This window comes from Schistocerca serialis, chromosome 8 (assembly GCF_023864345.2).
Source record: "Schistocerca serialis cubense isolate TAMUIC-IGC-003099 chromosome 8, iqSchSeri2.2, whole genome shotgun sequence".
NCBI lineage: Eukaryota > Metazoa > Arthropoda > Insecta > Orthoptera > Acrididae > Schistocerca > Schistocerca serialis.
In genome coordinates this window covers 505,692,547-505,710,923 of record NC_064645.1, presented here as the reverse complement: position 1 = coordinate 505,710,923, position 18,377 = coordinate 505,692,547, and the positions used below count along the sequence as shown (strand labels likewise).

At 41.9% G+C, this 18,377-nt stretch overlaps 1 protein-coding gene across 1 annotated transcript in view; it reads left to right on the top strand.

The window, feature by feature from the left end:
* LOC126416672 (centrosomal protein of 104 kDa) overlaps nt 1-18,377 on the top strand; it is a 412,118-nt gene that overhangs the window by 273,802 nt on the left and 119,939 nt on the right. The window contains exon 7 of the mRNA XM_050084474.1: nt 15,256-15,463. Within this exon, the coding sequence (XP_049940431.1) occupies nt 15,256-15,463 (208 nt within the window). The remainder of the gene's footprint in view (nt 1-15,255; nt 15,464-18,377) is intronic.

Genomic DNA, 18,377 nt, shown 5'->3' with positions numbered 1-18,377 from the left:
ACATCCTAGGATTATCACTATGATCAGTTAGCAAAATTTTACTTTGAAACCGACTGGACCCTTCTCTCATTACTCTCATTCTCATTTTCGCTTCAGTAGGTTTTGCTCGTCGGTTAAGTTTTGACTTATCTTAAATCTTTGGCTCTTTGTTTACGCAGCAACTTTCCAACGCAGTTGTTAAACCATAGTGGGTCTTTCCCATTCCTTAAAACCTTGTTCAGAACGTGCTTATCTAAGGCGTATTGAATGGTTATTTTGAATTTTGTCCATTTTCGTTCCATATCTTCTCCTCAGCACTGAATATTTTATGTTGACTATGCAGGTACTCCGCAATTTTTGTATACTGTCATTCTTGTAAAACAAAAATATTTTCCTAGATTTCTTAACAGTTCTTATAACACTCAGTCATTCATGCTATTACAGCCTTACGATCACTGATGCCCTATTTTGCGTTAACTGTTTCGAAAAGTTCAGATTTGTTTGTTGCTACAGGGTGTAGACATTACCTTCAAGAGTTGGTTCTCTATCTCCTCTAAGTAATTCCAAGACACGACTTTGAGAATGTCACTCTGGCACCAGTTTTGATCCCATAATTTTCCCATTCTACAGCTGGTAAGTTAAAGTCTTCCCCTGTTACAAAAGCGTAATCGGGTGATTTATTCACGAAATTCTGCGAATTCTCTCTGAAGCGCTCTGCCGCTATAGTTCCTGACGTAGTCGGTCTGTGAAAGCATCCGAATATCTCGCTTTAGACCCACCTTTGATGCTTAACTTCATCCAGATTATTTCACATTTGAAAATGTAGAGAAACTGTCTGAAAGTGGTCCTATGAATCTTCAGTTAAAATAAATGTGATGTGCAGAGTAATCACGAAAGGTGTAGGTAGATATAGCTGGAAGAAGGTCAGAAAAAAAGTGTTAGTTCTATTTGGTACAGGACGCACAGTTATGATCAATATTGTCTAACTGAATTGGACAGAGTGAATCAAGTGAGAAGAGGGAATGTCTCCATGTAGCGCCCTCTTCTTGTTAAAACCAATTAAGATTAGTCCTAACTGCATAAGGTAATCATACTCGCAAGAGTGTTGTACTGTGCAGAGTGAGTAATTACGAAACTGAGGAGTTGAACAGGGTTTATAAAACACAAGAAAGAAGTTGTCATTAAAATATTCGTATATTACAGCAAAGAACTTTCACATTGCCGAAAACAGCTTCACAAAAGTATGGGAACAACCAAGAATTAACTGCAGACAGCTATTGGCAAAACACTGAAATTTAAAAGGATACAAGCTCTGTCAATAAATTACTAAGCAGGTAGTAGTTACAGGATGTCAGAGAGAGTTCAGTCGAGGTGACAAAAGGAGATGGGTGGGGGATGGTGAAAGTGGCCTGCAGGATCCAGCAGGCTGCTAAAAAGTTCCTACTCAAAACGGTTGCTCAGGCAATGTTAAAACGGCGTAGCTTCATCAAAGGTGTCATTGCGCGTCTCTGTCGAACTTAATGAATAGCGACCCTCTAACATAAGTCTAGGTGGCAACTGCCTGGAGCCGAATGCGATAATTGTTGGTGTCTTTCGACCGTGCAATCACCGATGTTCACACAAAGAGCATAGGCCCTAGAAGCAGATAAAGCCTTCATTTCTCTGTGGTCTCCCATCCTGCATAGGTGCCAACCGACGTGAAGGAGAATGTTTTCCGTATCAAGGCACCTCTTTTAAGACGAGGCGCCATTCAAATTTTCAGCGGATTCTAACAGTTGTCGCAGTTTTGGAGAAATTACTAAGTTCTCTCATGGTTACTGTATCATAGATCAGGTGCCCGCATACTGTTCAGAGGTAGGTAAGGAATTTCGATATGATAGTATCTTGAGTCTTGACTGGGAAATCTGATGTAAAGTTACACAGATAAAGAAATAAAATTAATGTTAAGAAATCGAGTGGATAAGACTAGTAATTGTAACGAGAGGATCGACATTCTGTAGAAATACAAATCTGAATTTAATTAACTTAGGGCCCCTTTCTTTGCTATTTGACATTGCACAACTGCTCATATATGTGTCTTGCTGTGAGGCGAGGCTGTTATTGAGGTTGTGGGTCACACCTGTAGACTAGAAAAGGTGAACGCTCAAGGTGCAAAACGCCAAAACGTAAAAAATCAAGAAAAAACCATAACAGTTTCTCATTATACACTCCTGGAAATGGAAAAAAGAACACATTGACACCGGTGCGTCAGACCCACCATACTTGCTCCGGACACTGCGAGAGGGCTGTACAAGCAATGATCACACGCACGCCACAGCGGACACACCAGGAACCGCGGTGTTGGCCGTCGAATGGCGCTAGCTGCGCAGCATTTGTGCACCGCCGCCGTCAGTGTCAGCCAGTTTGCCATGGCATACGGAGCTCCATCGCAGTCTTTAACACTGGTAGCATGCCGCGACAGCGTGGACGTGAACCGTATGTGCAGTTGACGGACTTTGAGCGAGGGCGTATAGTGGGCATGCGGGAGGCCAGGTGGACGTACCGCCGAATTGCTCAACACGTGGGGCGTGAGGTCTCCACAGTACATCGATGTTGTCGCCAGTGGTCGGCGGAAGGTGCACGTGCCCGTCGACCTGGGACCGGACCGCAGCGACGCACGGATGCACGCCAAGACCGTAGGATCCTACGCAGTGCCGTAGGGGACCGCACCGCCACTTCCCAGCAAATTAGGGACACTGTTGCTCCTGGGGTATGGGCGAGGACCATTCGCAACCGTCTCCATGAAGCTGGGCTACGGTCCCGCACACCGTTAGGCCGTCTTCCGCTCACGCCCCAACATCGTGCAGCCCGCCTCCAGTGGTGTCGCGACAGGCGTGAATGGAGGGACGAATGGAGACGTGTCGTCTTCAGCGATGAGAGTCGCTTCTGCCTTGGTGCCAATGATGGTCGTATGCGTGTTTGGCGCCGTGCAGGTGAGCGCCACAATCAGGACTGCATACGACCGAGGCACACAGGGCCAACACCCGGCATCATGGTGTGGGGAGCGATCTCCTACACTGGCCGTACACCACTGGTGATCGTCGAGGGGACACTGAATAGTGCACGGTACATCCAAACCGTCATCGAACCCATCGTTCTACCATTCCTAGACCGGCAAGGGAACTTGCTGTTCCAACAGGACAATGCACGTCCGCATGTATCCCGTGCCACCCAACGTGCTCTAGAAGGTGTAAGTCAACTACCCTGGCCAGCAAGATCTCCGGATCTGTCCCCCATTGAGCATGTTTGGGACTGGATGAAGCGTCGTCTCACGCGGTCTGCACGTCCAGCACGAACGCTGGTCCAACTGAGGCGCCAGGTGGAAATGGCATGGCAAGCCGTTCCACAGGACTACATCCAGCATCTCTACGATCGTCTCCATGGGAGAATAGCAGCCTGCATTGCTGCGAAAGGTGGATATACACTGTACTAATGCCGACATTGTGCATGCTCTGTTGCCTGTGTCTATGTGCCTGTGGTTCTGTCAGTGTGATCATGTGATGTATCTGACCCCAAGAATGTGTCAATAAAGTTTCCCCTTCCTGGGACAATGAATTCACGGTGTTCTTATTTCAATTTCCAGGAGTGTAGATCATTTTAGTCAGGGGAATGTTAATTATGATAGTTTCACAGCTTCTGTAACGTCTGTCAAAAATGTGTTGCAGAAGCGTAATAGGTTCGAAAATGAAAACTTAGGTTAATATTTAAATTCCAAGTCCCATTTCCAAGGAATCGCTGATTGCACACTTATTTCTGAACACTAACAAAGAACACAGTGTTGATATCACTGACACAGTCAGCAATAAAATTCCCTGTATTTCACTCCAGGAAAATTGACCATGGCTAACAGAGCCTCCTCCTGCCTTTTTTTTTCCAGCACTTAAATTGCCGGTCAGTGGAGGGTGAGGAATATTTCCTAGGATGAACCTTAACTTTACACGATATTTTGTTTTATTTCGTTATTCTTCACAATACACAGTTAAATCCTAACGATTTCAGTTTACATCATGTTGTGGTGGTTCTTTCTGAGCAAAAGCTCAACAGTAATTGTAGAGAGCAGTATTATTTTTTTTTTTCGAATTTTGGACAGGTCAATATTATTTCAGTTGCTTTTCTGAAAACTTCCATATAATTTTATACATAGTACGTTATATTTCAAGCTAAAATTTATGAGAAGGAATTACTTTATAAAATACTTTAGTTAATATGGTGTGGGTTCCTATAGTCATGTCCGAGTTCATGAACCACGGGCAACGTATGAGTGGCCAAATAAGTGGTCCCGACAGTCGGGATACCAGTTACTTTGGAATAAGGCTGGGCATCTCGGACATATTCTGAGTCGTGGTCACCGTTGTGCTCATACGGCAAAGACTACCAAATCCACCGGTTAGTCCTTCAACCGTTAGGGGTAAAACTCAATGGGACTCAGGGCAAGTAAGGCTAGCAACCTGCTTCCCTGGTACTTTAAATATGATGCTGGCAACAATCAGAGCAAAATGCCTCGGACCTTTGGAGGTGACGGAGTCCCACCTCTAACTGACAAACCAGGGACTCCTATGATACGACTTGGCAAACAAATGGTAATGAGATGGGGAGTTATTAATATCAATGGGGGCTACTTTGGGAAGAAAGTAGAGCTGGCAGAGGCTGCAAGTAAGATGGGGCTGGACGTTTTAGCTGTTAGTGACATTCGGGTAAGGGGTGAGAAAGAAGAGGAAGTGGGAGAATACAAGGTCTACCTGTCAGGAGTCAAAGCAGGAATAGCACAATGGGGTGTAGGGCTTTACATCAGGAAAGAAATGGAACCCAGCTTAGTTGCAGTAAGGTATGTAAACGAACGACTGATGTGGATAGATTTGACAGTGTCTAGCAAGAAAATTAGGATTGTGTCAGTATATTCGCATTGTGAAGGGACAGATCAAGATAAGATGGATAGTTTTTATGAGGCACTCAGTGATGTAGTTGTTAGAGTAAAGGACAAGGACAGGGTGATTTTAATGCCAGGATTGGAAATCGAACAGAAGGGTATGAAAAGGTTATGGGTAAATTTGGAGAGGATATGGAGGCCAACAGGAACGGGAAACAACTCTTGGATTTCTGTGCCAGTATGGGCTTAGTAATCACAAACTCCTTTTTTAAACATAAGAATATTCACCGGTATACTTGGGAAGGCAGGGGAACCAGATCTGTCATTGACTATATAAAAACAGATCAGGAATTCAGGAAGGCTGTGAGGGACACACGTGTATTCAGGGGATTCTTTGATGACAGTGATCATTATTTAATCTGCAGTGAAATTGGGATTGTGAGGCCGGAAGTGCAGGAGGTCAGGTCCATATGTAGGAGGATAAGAGTGGAGAAACTTCAGGATAAGGAAATCAGGCACAAGTACATAACAGCGATCTCAGAAAGGTACCAGTTAGTTGAATGTAGTCAATTACAGTCATTGGAGAAGGAATGGACAAGGTACAGGGACACAGTACTAGAAGTGGCTAAACAATGTCTTGGAACAGTAGTGTGTAAAAGTAGGATGAAGCAAACAGCTTGGTGGAATGACACAGTCAAGGCAGCCTGTAAAAGGAAAAAGAAGGCGTATCAAAAATGGCTACATACTAGAACGCAGGTAGACAGAAAAAGTTATGTTGAAGAAAGAAACAAAGCCAATCAGATAATTGCAGCATCCAAGAAGAAATCGTGGGAAGACTTTGGAAACAGGTTGGAGACTATGGGTCAAGCTGCTGGAAAACCATTCTGGAGTGTAATAAGCAGTCTTCGAAAGGGAGGTAAGAAGGAAATGACAAGTATTTTGGACAGGTCAGGAAAACTGCTGATGAATCCTGTGGATGCCTTGAGCAGATTGAGGGAATATTTTGAAGAGTTGCTCAATGTAGGTGAAAATACGATCAGCAATGTTTCAGATTTCGAGGTAAAATGGGAAAGGAATGATGATGGAAATAGGATCACATTTGAGGAAGTGGAGAAAATGGTCAATAGATTGCAGTGCAATAAAGCAGCTGGGGTGGATGAAATTAAGTCGGAACTCATCAAATACAGTGGAATGTCAGGTCTTAAATGGCTACACAGGATAATTGAAATGGCCTGGGAGTCGGGACAGGTTCCATCAGACTGGACAAAAGCAGTAATCACACCAATCTTTAAACATGGAAACAGAAAAGATTGTAGCAACTACAGAGGTATCTCTTTAATCAGGTATTGTTGAAAGGAAAGTGCGAGTATTAGTTGAGGACCAATTGGATGAAAATCAGTGTGGGTTTAGGCCTCTTAGAGGTTGTCAGGACCAGATCTTTAGCTTATGGCAAATAATGGAGAAGTGTTATGAGTGGAACAGGGAATTGTATCTATGCTTTATAGATCTAGAAAAGGCATATGACCGGGTTCCAAGGAGGAAGTTATTGTCTGTCCTACGAGATTATGGAATAGGAGGCAAACTTTTGCGAGCAATTAAAGGTCTTTACATGGATAGTCAGGCAGCAGTTAGAGTTGACGGTAAATTGAGTTCATGGTTCAGAGTAGTTTCAGGGGTAAGACAAGGCTGCAACCTGTCTCCATTGTTGTTCATATTATTTATGGATCATATGTTGAAAACAATAGGCTGGCTGGGTGAGATCAAGATATGTGAACACAAAACAAGCAGTCTTGCATATGCGGATGACTTAGTTGTAATGGCAGATTCGATTGAAAATTTGCAAAGTAATATTTCAGAGCTAGTTCAGAAATGTAAGGACTATGGTTTGAAGATTAGCATCTCCAAAACGAAAGTAATGTCAGTGGGAAAGAAATATAAACGGATTGAGTGCCAAATAGGAGGAACAAAGTTAGAACAGGTGGACGGTTTCAAGTACTTAGGATGCATATTCTCACAGGATGGCAACATGCTGAAAGAACTGGAAGCGAGGTGTAGCAAAGCTAATGCAGTGAGCGCTCAGCTACGATCTACTCTCTTCTGCAAGAAGGAAGTCCGTACCAAGACTAAGTTATCTGTGCACCTTTCAATCTTTCGACCAACTTTGTCGTATGGGAGCGAAAGCTGGGTGGATTCAGATTACCTTATCAACAAGGTTGAGGTTATGGATATGAAAGTAGCTAGGATGATTGCAGGTACTAGTAGATGGGAACAATGGCAGGAGGGTGTCCACAATGAGGAAATCAAAGAAAAACTGGGAATGAACTCTATAGATGTAGCAGTCAGGGCGAACAGGCTTAGATGGTGGGGTCATGTTACACGCATGGGAGAAGCAAGGTTACCCAAGAGACTCATGGGTGCAGCAGTAGAGGGTAGGAGGAGTCGGGGTAGACCAAGGAGAAGGTACCTGGATTCGGTTAAGAATGATTTTGAAGTAATAGGTTTAACATCAGAAGAGGCACCAGTGTTAGCACTGAACAGGGGATCATGGAGGAATTTTATAGGGGGGCTATGCTCCAGACTGAACGCTGAAAGGCATGATCAGTCTTAAATGATGATGATGATGATGATGATGAATATTTTAGTTCCGAGCTATAATCGATAACTACTAGTTCTGAATGTACAGTTAAAACTATTTTTTTAGAAACATTTGAAATTACGAATTATTTGCACATTTAAAATTTCTGTTATTAATTAAGCAATCCTGTACTGTTTACAATGTTTATTTCTGGATTCATTTATGAAATAATAATCGAATTAATAATGTAACGAAAACTAATAGGAATATAATTGTTTAGGAAAATTGTAAATCCTTTGAAATATTCTTATTTCCGCAGTATGTAAGAGTTGTACGCTTGCCTCTGATGTGATCGGACGTATTTTTGTGTAACAGGTGCGAACAACATAATGTGAAAAATCAAAATACTGTATATGTAGCCTACTAAAATGTGAGGAAAACAGTGGAAAATATATTTCTGCAAAAAATTCTGTAGCAACAATCTTCCTACATACTTAGTTCAAACAAATGGTGAGGACCTGATGTTAGATTTTCAGTTTCGAGAATCAGACCCCTAGACAAGGAGAACTAGATTAGGTTAGATTAGATTAGTACTTGTTCCATAGATCATGAATATGACACTTCGTAATGATGTGGAACGTGTCACATTAATAAAAGGTATCTATACAAGATATTACATTACACAAAATATTACATGACATTTAATTTTTTTGGGTGGGGGGGTGGGGAAATTACCCACTTACTATATCCAAAAATTCATCTAATGAGTAGAAGCAGTTGCCATTCAGAAATTCTTTTAATTTCCTTTTAAATTCTATATGGTTGTCTTTCAGACTTTTGATGCTATTAGATAAGTGACCAAAGACTTTTGTGGCAGCATAATTTACACCCTTCTGAGCCAATGTGTACACTGCTATTACTTATGAATTTGTTCGGATTGTTAATAACGATTTCATAAGTGAATATATATATATATATATATATATATATATATATATATATATTTATTTATTGAGAGGCTACAGTGAAGATCCCTAGCTCTTTAAATAAGTGTCTGCAGAATGATCTTGGATGAGCTCCAGCAATTATTCTGATTACACGCTTTTGTGCAATGAACACTCTTTTACTCAATGATGAGTTACCCCAGAATATGATCCATACGAAAGCAGAGAATGAAAATAGGCGTGGTAAGCTAATTTACTCAGATGTATATCGCCAAAATTCGCAATGACCCTAATAGCATAAGTAACTGAACTCAAATGTTTCAGCAGATCTTCAGTGTGTTTTTCCAGTTCAACCGCTCGTCAATGCATACATCTAGAAATTTTAATTATTCTACCAGAGCTACCGATTTCTGATTGAAGTCTTTATTTATTAATGGTGTCAATCCATTTCCTGTGTGGAACTCTATGTACTGTGTTTTATCAAAGTTTAATGAGAACCCATTTGCAGAGAACCACTTAATGATTTTCTGAAAAACATCATTTACAATTTCATCAGTTAATTCTTGTCTGTTGGGTGTGATAGCTATACTTGTATCATCGGCAAAAAGTACCAGCTTTGCATTTTCGTGAATATAGAATAACAAGTCATTAATATATATTAAGAACAGCAGAGGACTCAAGACCAAATCTTGCAGCACCCCATTCTTGACTGTTCCCCAGTTTAAGAAATCACCAGTTTTTTGCATATTATGTGAACTCCTTATTTCAACTTGCTGCACTCTTCCAGTTAGGTATGATTTAAACCATTTGAGCGCTGTCCCATTCATACCACAGCACTTGAGCTTATCTAGAAGTAATCCATGATTTACACAGTCAAAAGCTTTTGAGAGATGACAAAAAATCCCAATGACTTCCGGTTACTGAGAGCATTTAATATTTCATTAGTGGAAGTATATATAGCATTTTCCTTTGAAAACCCTTTCTGGAAACCAAACTGGGATTCTGTTAAAACTTTATTTTTACGAAGGTGTGAAGCTACTGTACAATACATTACTTTTTCAAGAATTTTGGATAAAGCAGTCAGAAGAGAGCTTGGGTAGTAGTTGTTGACATCAAACTTATCCCCTTTTTTATGCAGTGGTTTAACAATGGCATACTTCAGTCTATCTGGGAAAATACACTGCTTCAGTGAGCTATTACAAATGTGGCTAAGAATCCCACTTATCTCTTGGCAACAAGCTTTTATTATCCTGCTGGAAATGCCATCAATTCCATGTGAGCTTTTATTCTTGAGAGAGTTTATTATCTTCCTCATTTCAGAAGGAGTAGTGGGTGGAATTTCAATTGTATCAAATTGTGTGGGTAAGGCCTCTTCCATTAACTGCCTTGCTTCTTCTAATGAACATTTAGATCCTATTTTCTCTACAACATTTAAAAAATGATTATTCAAAATGTTTTCGACTTCCGGCTTTTTGTTTGTCAAGTTTCCATTCGCTTTTATGGTAATACCGTCATCCTGTACTCTTGGTTGCCCTGTCTCCCTTGTAATAATATTCCAAATTGTTTTGATTTTGTTATCAGAGGTATAATCTCAGACATGATGCACATGCTTCTGGACTTTTTAATAACCTTTCTTAATGTTGCACAGTAGTTTTTATAATATTTGGCTGTTTTCGGGACTTTATACTTTCTTGTTGTTAGATACAGTTCCCTTTTGTGGTTACATGATATTTTTCTTCCTTTAGTAAGCCAAGGTTTTTTGCATGGTTTCTTATAATTAGATTTAACTACTTTCTTGGGGAAACAGTTTTCAAATTCTCTTACAAGTGTATCATGAAATAAGTTATATTTTTACATTAGCGTCGGGTTCCTTGTACACCTCATCCCAGTCTAACTGCTGAAGATTTTCCCTGAAATTTCTAATTGTTGAGTCATTAACTGAACGCACAACTTTGGAGGGTCGTTTTGAATTACTGAATGGAGCTGTGATATACTGTAACTACACTCCTGGAAATGGAAAAAAGAACACATTGACACCGGTGTGTCAGACCCACCATACTTGCTCCAGACACTGCGAGAGGGCTGTACAAGCAATGATCACACGCACGGCACAGCGGACACACCAGGAACCGCGGTGTTGGCCGTCGAATGGCGCTAGCTGCGCAGCATTTGTGCACCGCCGCCGTCAGTGTCAGCCAGTTTGCCGTGGCATACGGAGCTCCATCGCAGTCTTTAACACTGGTAGCATGCCGCGACAGCGTGGACGTGAACCGTATGTGCAGTTGACGGACTTTGAGCGAGGGCGTATAGTGGGCATGCGGGAGGCCGGGTGGACGTACCGCCGAATTGCTCAACACGTGGGGCGTGAGGTCTCCACAGTACATCGATGTTGTCGCCAGTGGTCGGCGGAAGGTGCACGTGCCCGTCGACCTGGGACCGGACCGCAGCGATGCATGGATGCACGCCAAGACCGTAGGATCCTACGCAGTGCCGTAGGGGACGGCACCTCCACTTCCCAGCAAATTAGGGACACTGTTGCTCCTGGGGTATCGGCGAGGACCATTCGCAACCGTCTCCATGAAGCTGGGCTATGGTCCCGCACACCGTTAGGCCGTCTTCCGCTCACGCCCCAACATCGTGCAGCCCGCCTCCAGTGGTGTCGCGACAGGCGTGAATGGAGGGACGAATGGAGACGTGTCGTCTTCAGCGATGAGAGTCGCTTCTGCCTTGGTGCCAATGATGGTCGTATGCGTGTTTGGCGCCGTGCAGGTGAGCGCCACAATCAGGACTGCATACGACCGAGGCACACAGGGCCAACACCCGGCATCATGGTGTGGGGAGCGATCTCCTACACTGGCCGTACACCACTGGTGATCGTCGAGGGGACACTGAATAGTGCACGGTACATCCAAACCGTCATCGAACCCATCGTTCTACCATTCCTAGAGGGAACTTGCTGTTCCAACAGGACAATGCACGTCCGCATGTATCCCGTGCCACCCAACGTGCTCTAGAAGGTGTAAGTCAACTACCCTGGCCAGCAAGATCTCCGGATCTATCCCCCATTGAGCATGTTTGGGACTGGATGAAGCGTCGTCTCACGCGGTCTGCACGTCCAGTACGAACGCTGGTCCAACTGAGGCGCCAGGTGGAAATGGCATGGCAAGCCGTTCCACAGGACTACATCCAGCATCTCTACGATCGTCTCCATGGGAGAATAGCAGCCTGCATTGCTGCGAAAGGTGGATATACACTGTACTAGTGCCGACATTGTGCATGCTCTGTTGCCTGTGATTATGTGCCTGTGGTTCTGTCAGTGTGATCATGTGATGTATCTGACCCCAGGAATGTGTCAATAAAGTTTCCCCTTCCTGGGACAATGAATTCACGGTGTTCTTATTTCAATTTCCAGGAGTGTATGTCATTACGACTAAGTTGTCATTACGACTATGGTTACGAAAGTTAAAAAGTCGGTCAAGAAGGCTAGAAGAGTATTCTTACTAGAAAGAGCAGATAAGCAGTTGTTAGCATCCCACTTAGTAAATGAATCGACTTCATTTATTTCCGGTACGATGGACGTGGAAGAATTATGGGCAAATTTTAAACACATTGTAAATCACGCATTGGAGAAGTATGTGCCGCAAAAGTGGGTTACAGACGGAAAAGACCCACCGTGGTTTAACAGCGCAATTCGGAGAATGCTCAGGAAGCAAAGCAGTTGCACTCGCGGTACAAGAAAAATCGGAAGAATGAGGACAGGCAAAAGTTAGTAGAGATTCATGCTGCTGTAAAAAGAGCGATGCGCTAAGCATTCAACCACTACCACCGTCATACCTTAGCAAAATATCTTGCTGAAAACCCAAGGAAATTCTGGTTTTACGTAAAATCGGTAAGCGGTTCGAAGGCTTCCATCCAGTCACTCACTGATCAGTCTGGCCTGGCAACGGAAGACAGCAAAACGAAAGCTGAAATTTTAAATTTAGCATTTGAGAAATCTTTCACGCAGGAGGATCGTACAAACATACCGCCGCTTGAGTCTCGTACAGATTCCCGTATGGAGGACATAGTGATAGACATCCCTGGGGTTGTGAAGCAGCTGAATGGGTTGAAAATAAATAAATCGCCAGGTCCTGATGGGATTCCAATTCGGTTTTCCAGAGAGTACTCTACTGCTTTGGCTCCTTACTTAGTTTGCATTTATCGCGAATCTCTTGCCCAACGTAAAGTCCCGAGCGACTGGAAACAAGCGCAGGTGACGCCTGTATATAAGAAGGATAGAAGGACGTATCCTCAAAATTACAGTCCAATATCCTTAACATCGGTTTGTTTCAGGATTCTCGAACATATTCTCAGTTCGAATATAATGAATTTCCTTGAGACAGAGAAGTTGCTGACCATGCATCAGCACGGCTTGAGAAAGCATCGCTCCTGCGAAATGCAACTCGCCCTTTTTTCACAGGATATCTTGCGAACCATGGATGAAGGGTATCAGACGGATGCCATATTCCTTGACTTCCGGAAAGCGTTTGACTTGGTGCCCCACTGCAGACTCCTAAGGTACGAGCATATGGGATTGGTTCCCAAATATGTGAGTGGCACGAAGACTTCTTAAGTAATAGAACCCAGTACGTTGTCCTCGATGGTGAGTGTTCATCGGAGGTGAGGGTATCATCTAGAGTGTCCCAGGGAAATGTGGTAGGTCCGCTGTTGTTTTCTATCTACATAAATGATCTTTTGGATAGGGTGGATAGCAATGTGCGGCTGTTTGCTGACGATGCTGCGGTGTATGGGAAGATGTCGTCGTTGAGTGACTGTAGGAGGATACAAGATTACTTGGTCAGGATTTGTGATCGGTGTAAAGAATGGCAGCTAACTCTAAATATAGATAAATGCAAATTAATGCAGATGAATAGGAAAAAGAATCCCGTAATGTTTGACTATTCCGTTAGTAGTGTAGCGCTTGACACAGTCACGTCGATTAAGTATTTGGCCGCAACATTGCAGAGCGATATGAAGTGGGACAAGCATGTAATGGTAGTTGTGGGGAAGACAGAGAGTCGTCTTCAGAAATGGCTCTGAGCACTATGGGACTTAACTACTGTGGCCATCAGTCCCCTAGAACTTAGAACTACTTAAACCTAACTAACATAAGGACATCACACACATCCATGCCCGAGGCAGGATTCGAACCTGCGACCGTAACGGTCACGCGGTTCCAGACTGTAGCGCATAGAACCGCACTGCCACTCCGACCGGCTAGTCGTCTTCGGTTCATTGGTAGAATTTTGGGAAGATGTGGTTCATCTGTAAAGGAGACCGCTTATAACACACCAATACCACCTATTCTTGAGTACTGCTCGAGCGTTTGGGATCCCTATCAGGTCGAATTGAGGGCGGACATAGAAGCAATTCAGAGGCGGGCTGCTAGATTTGTTACTGGTTACTCATCATCACGCGAGTGCTACGGAAATGCTTCAGGAACTCGGGTGGGAGTCTCTGGAGGAAAGAAGGCGTTCTTTTCGTGAATCGCTACTGAGGAAATTTAGAGAATCAGCATTTGAGGCTTACTGCAGTACAATTTCACTGCCGCCAACATATATTTCCCGGAAAGACCCCAAAGATAAGACAAGAGAGATTAGGGCTCGTACAGAGACATATAGGCAGTCATTTTTCCCTCGTTCTATTTGGGAGTGGAACAGGGAGAGAAGATGCTAGTTGTGGTACGAGGTACCCTCCGCCACGTACCGTATGATGGATTGTGGAGTATGTATGTAGATGTAGATGTAGCTGAGCACCATGATCAGAAAGGCCATTCTCAATAGGACAAGAATTTATGTTTTTAAACCTATCTTGGTCTATAAAAGTGTTATCTATCAATGTGCTGCTGTCCTTTACTATCTGAGTAGGAAAATTAATGACAGATGTCAAATTGAAAGAACTGAGCAAGACTTCCAGGTCATATTTCCTGTTATACTCTTTCAGTGAATCGACGTTGAAGTCCCCACAAATAATAATTTGCTTTCCCCCATCTGACAGGTAGCACAACAAGGCATCCAAGTTTTCCAGCAATAAATGAAAGTTTCCTGAAGGGGACCTATATACTGTTCCAATTATAAAAGAGCCCTCCCTCAGTTTAAGTTGACAGGCACTTGCTTCTATATGTTGCTCTAGACAAAATTTTTTGTATCTAGAGTCATCTCATCATGACAAGGTATGTAAACTTGGCAGTTTATTGTACTCTTCGCTCCCCTCAAATCTTCAAGAAAAACTTTGCTTATTAATTAGGTGGATTGGGAATTGTTTAATGTGAGCATTAGATGGAGCAAAGGAGGAGGGGGGATATTACAAGCTGTTCCTTTGTTCCATATGACTTTCCTTGAATTCTTATCACAGTATTCTCATGTGTATTTCTAGTTTGCCTTTCTTTTCCATCCAAAAGCGCTGGACACAAAAGATTCACGTCAAATAAATAACTGAAATGAAGTAAAATTTAGTATTGTTCATTACTTGTAGGAAAGTGAACGAGAAAGAGGTTTGTAACATATTCACCACTGCAGTTAGATATGGTCCACACATCTAGCGTTCCTCATGTCACGAACAAAGGTACTTGTATTGTGAAACCTGGTGAAGGTATTTTGATCTACAAGGACACTTCTCTGACACTGCAGTCTACCTCCAGTCTTCAGTTGTAGGGTAGGTGGTACAGGAGTTTTTCAAGCTGTCTTATGTGTAGATTTACTGTATTTTCACAGTATCCTACCAACGAATTACAGGCTACCATCTGCTTTTGCGTGCTCCATTTGAGCCACTGTAGAGATGAAAACCTGACCAGTTTGTGTGTGTTTGCGCAGGGGCACCAGCGGCAGCGCGGGTTAGCCCGTCGTCGTCGCCCACAAACATGCAATTGAGTCACAGCCACAGCCAAACGCAGAGCCTGCAGCTGCACACGGGGTCTCTGCGTAGCTCGCAGCGACGCCGCAACAAGTCTGCAGGCGCCGCGCTGCCCGCCAGGAACAGCTACGAGGCCTACGAGGAGCGCACCGTCCCAGCACTCAGGCAGTAAGTACACTGGGTAATTTCCAGATTCCAGTCAACTCCTGAGGACGGGTTTCTGTTGTCCGTTTTGAGTCCTTGCATGTAGTGTCAAAAATTTGTTGACACAAACATTTATACACCTACTGCTGGTGCAATCACAGGTATTTGCATTTTGTATCAGTACAATTAAGTTGACACTGTGTTCAAAGTATCTGCGTAATGTAATGCTTGAAATACATTTCTGATATACCGAAGGTTGTGAGTTCGAATCTTGTGAAGTGCTTTAAAACTTACATTTTTAAATTTTCATTGAAATGATTTTCATCATTATTTTTATTCCATTAATTGATTTGAATTAAATTTTTTTTCGTTTCTGATCCTTTATCACGTTGTGTAACCATCATATTAACATTTTTATTTGTGCTCGATTTTTTTGTATCATTCTTATTTTCATTTGCAGTCTTTGTCCATGTAATCCCAATTATTTTTTATATATTAACATTTTATATTTTCGTTCATGTTATTGCGTTCGTTATTTCTATTCCTCATTTTGCTAGAGTTGTGTTTTATTCACAATCTCTTCTTTCATTTCTAATCGCTTACCGCATTGTTTAATCATCATATTAACATTTTTATTTGCAATCATTTTTCTTTATATCATTTGCAATCTTTGTCCATTCATTTTCATTATTTTTCATATGTTATCATTTCATATTTTCTTTCATATTATTGCCTTCATTATTTCTATTCGTCATTTTGCTAAAGTTTTGTTTTATTCACAATCCTTTATTTCGTTTAAACCTCCATTTATGTTATTTTGTCTATAGGGCAAAAGAATCAATGTCTTAGAAGTTTTGTGGTGATTATAATCCAGAAGTTGTCAGTTTTGCGTATTGTTTCCCAGTTCCTTTTTCTTACTTCTTGATTCTCAGTTCTTTGTTGTGTATATGTTTCCTTTGACCAAAATGGGATGTACGCTTTCGGTTCTCAGACTTTTATTTGTGCCTGCTGGCTTTTAACACAGAAGCTTGTGAAACAAATTATTACATTGAATTGAAATATGTCTTGAGACAAACAAAATATTTGCAACATCAAAATCATAGAATTATGGAACGAAATAATTCATTAACTATCAAAAAAATTTGTGTGAAAATACAAGAGAGTAAAATATTTCACAAACAAGTTGTGATGATAATAATGAAGTTGTTTAAGGACTAATGATATAAGAAGTGGTAACAATCTCTGGGGTGCCCCACAAATCCGAGTAAAAGCTAGTGAGAAACGTCGTAGTGGTTGTGTCGCTGCTTGTTCAATTGTGGGAAGTTGGCGTTAAAGCAGCCGTTTGTGGTATCGGGGTACCGTCAGCAATATGCGACTTTGGTGAACACATCCTTTGTGTGTATCAGAATAAATATCAACCATCAGATTTCTGGTAGATATAGTGTTCATAAGTGAAAACTGGTTGTAATGAAAATAACGTGTAACATCTGATACATAAGATTGCAGTAATGCGCAAGTTGAAATGAATCTGTGGAATTTTTTTCTGCTCGTCTGAGGGGGGTTTTCAGCAATTTTAACCAGACCATATACCATCTGAAGTAAGTTACGATAAGAACGTCGTAGAACACTTATTTGAGCCGAGGGGCTGAGAAGGCATTGGGAAAAGGCTAATGTGTATCTAGGTTCAAGATGGCGGCGTGTGTAGATATCCGCGACTTTACTCAAAAAATAAGTTACAGTGCAGCCGTTAAAAATTCGTGTGTAAGTTGCAAAAGTGAATTATTAAAGTATAATGAGCGTATTGCTAGTTTACAATGTGTAATCAGCAGTCTAAGAATAGAAATCGACAGCCTGAAGTCCGAAAATATGGAACTGAAGTCGAAGCGAAACATGGATCCATTGCTTCAAGACAGACAGAAGGACAAAAACTTTCGCGAGAACATGGCTACATTGGTGCAAAATGACGCTGATAAAATATCAGAATGGAAGGTAGTACACAACAAGCGTCGAACAATCGGCACTAAAAATTCGTGTACAGCAAATGTTTCGAGGTTCGAGAATGTAAACAATTTTGATGTACTTTGTTCTAGTAATAGTCTCACTAAAAGTGAAAACAATCGTAAGAAGAGTGTGCCGATAAACTATCGGAAAAAGGTTAGGTTTGGTCTTCCAAAGCCACAACTTTCAGTTAACATCAATGAAAGTGGCAGTGGTGTGATCCAGTCTGCTGTGAGTGAAACATCAACCAATCGTTTTCACATTTTCGCTGATAGTCATGGTAGAGGCATGGCTGATATAGTGAAAAGCAGTTTTAATGCTGCCGATGTTTGTGGAATTGTGAAGCCAGGTGCTAAACTTCAAGAAGTTGTAGCGGGGTGTGATCCTGAAAAAGTAAAAAACGAGTGTGTGATCTTAATACGTGGCTCAAACAACGTTGCCTGCAACGAAGGGACTGATGCCATACAGTGGCTCAGGAAGAAAATATCGGCGCTTCATCAATCTAAGGTATTTGTTGTGAACATTCCAAAGAGACATGACTTAATTCCACAGTCCTGTGTAAATGAGGCTATCTCACAAACCAACTCTAAGTTAGCAAAGTTGTGTAAGCATTTAAAAAATACTTGTGTTGTAGATGTAAGCAGTTTTGGACGAGAATTATTTACAAGACACGGTATGCACCTGAACAGATCAGGAAAAAAAGCATTAGGTACCCTCTTAAAAACAAAAATATTGGAAGAAGTCCACAAATGTACCCCAAAGTTGGAACCAATCGCACTTGAATGGCTCCAACCATCAAGTCAGACTCGGTTTCAAACTCAAATGTTTCAGGAAATTGTTAGTAATGAACGTACTGTGTCTGTAGCTACCGATAATTTTTTAGGCAAAAGTTTAGATCTGTCTCTAATTCCAAAGAAATGACGATTTTTCACCAAAATGT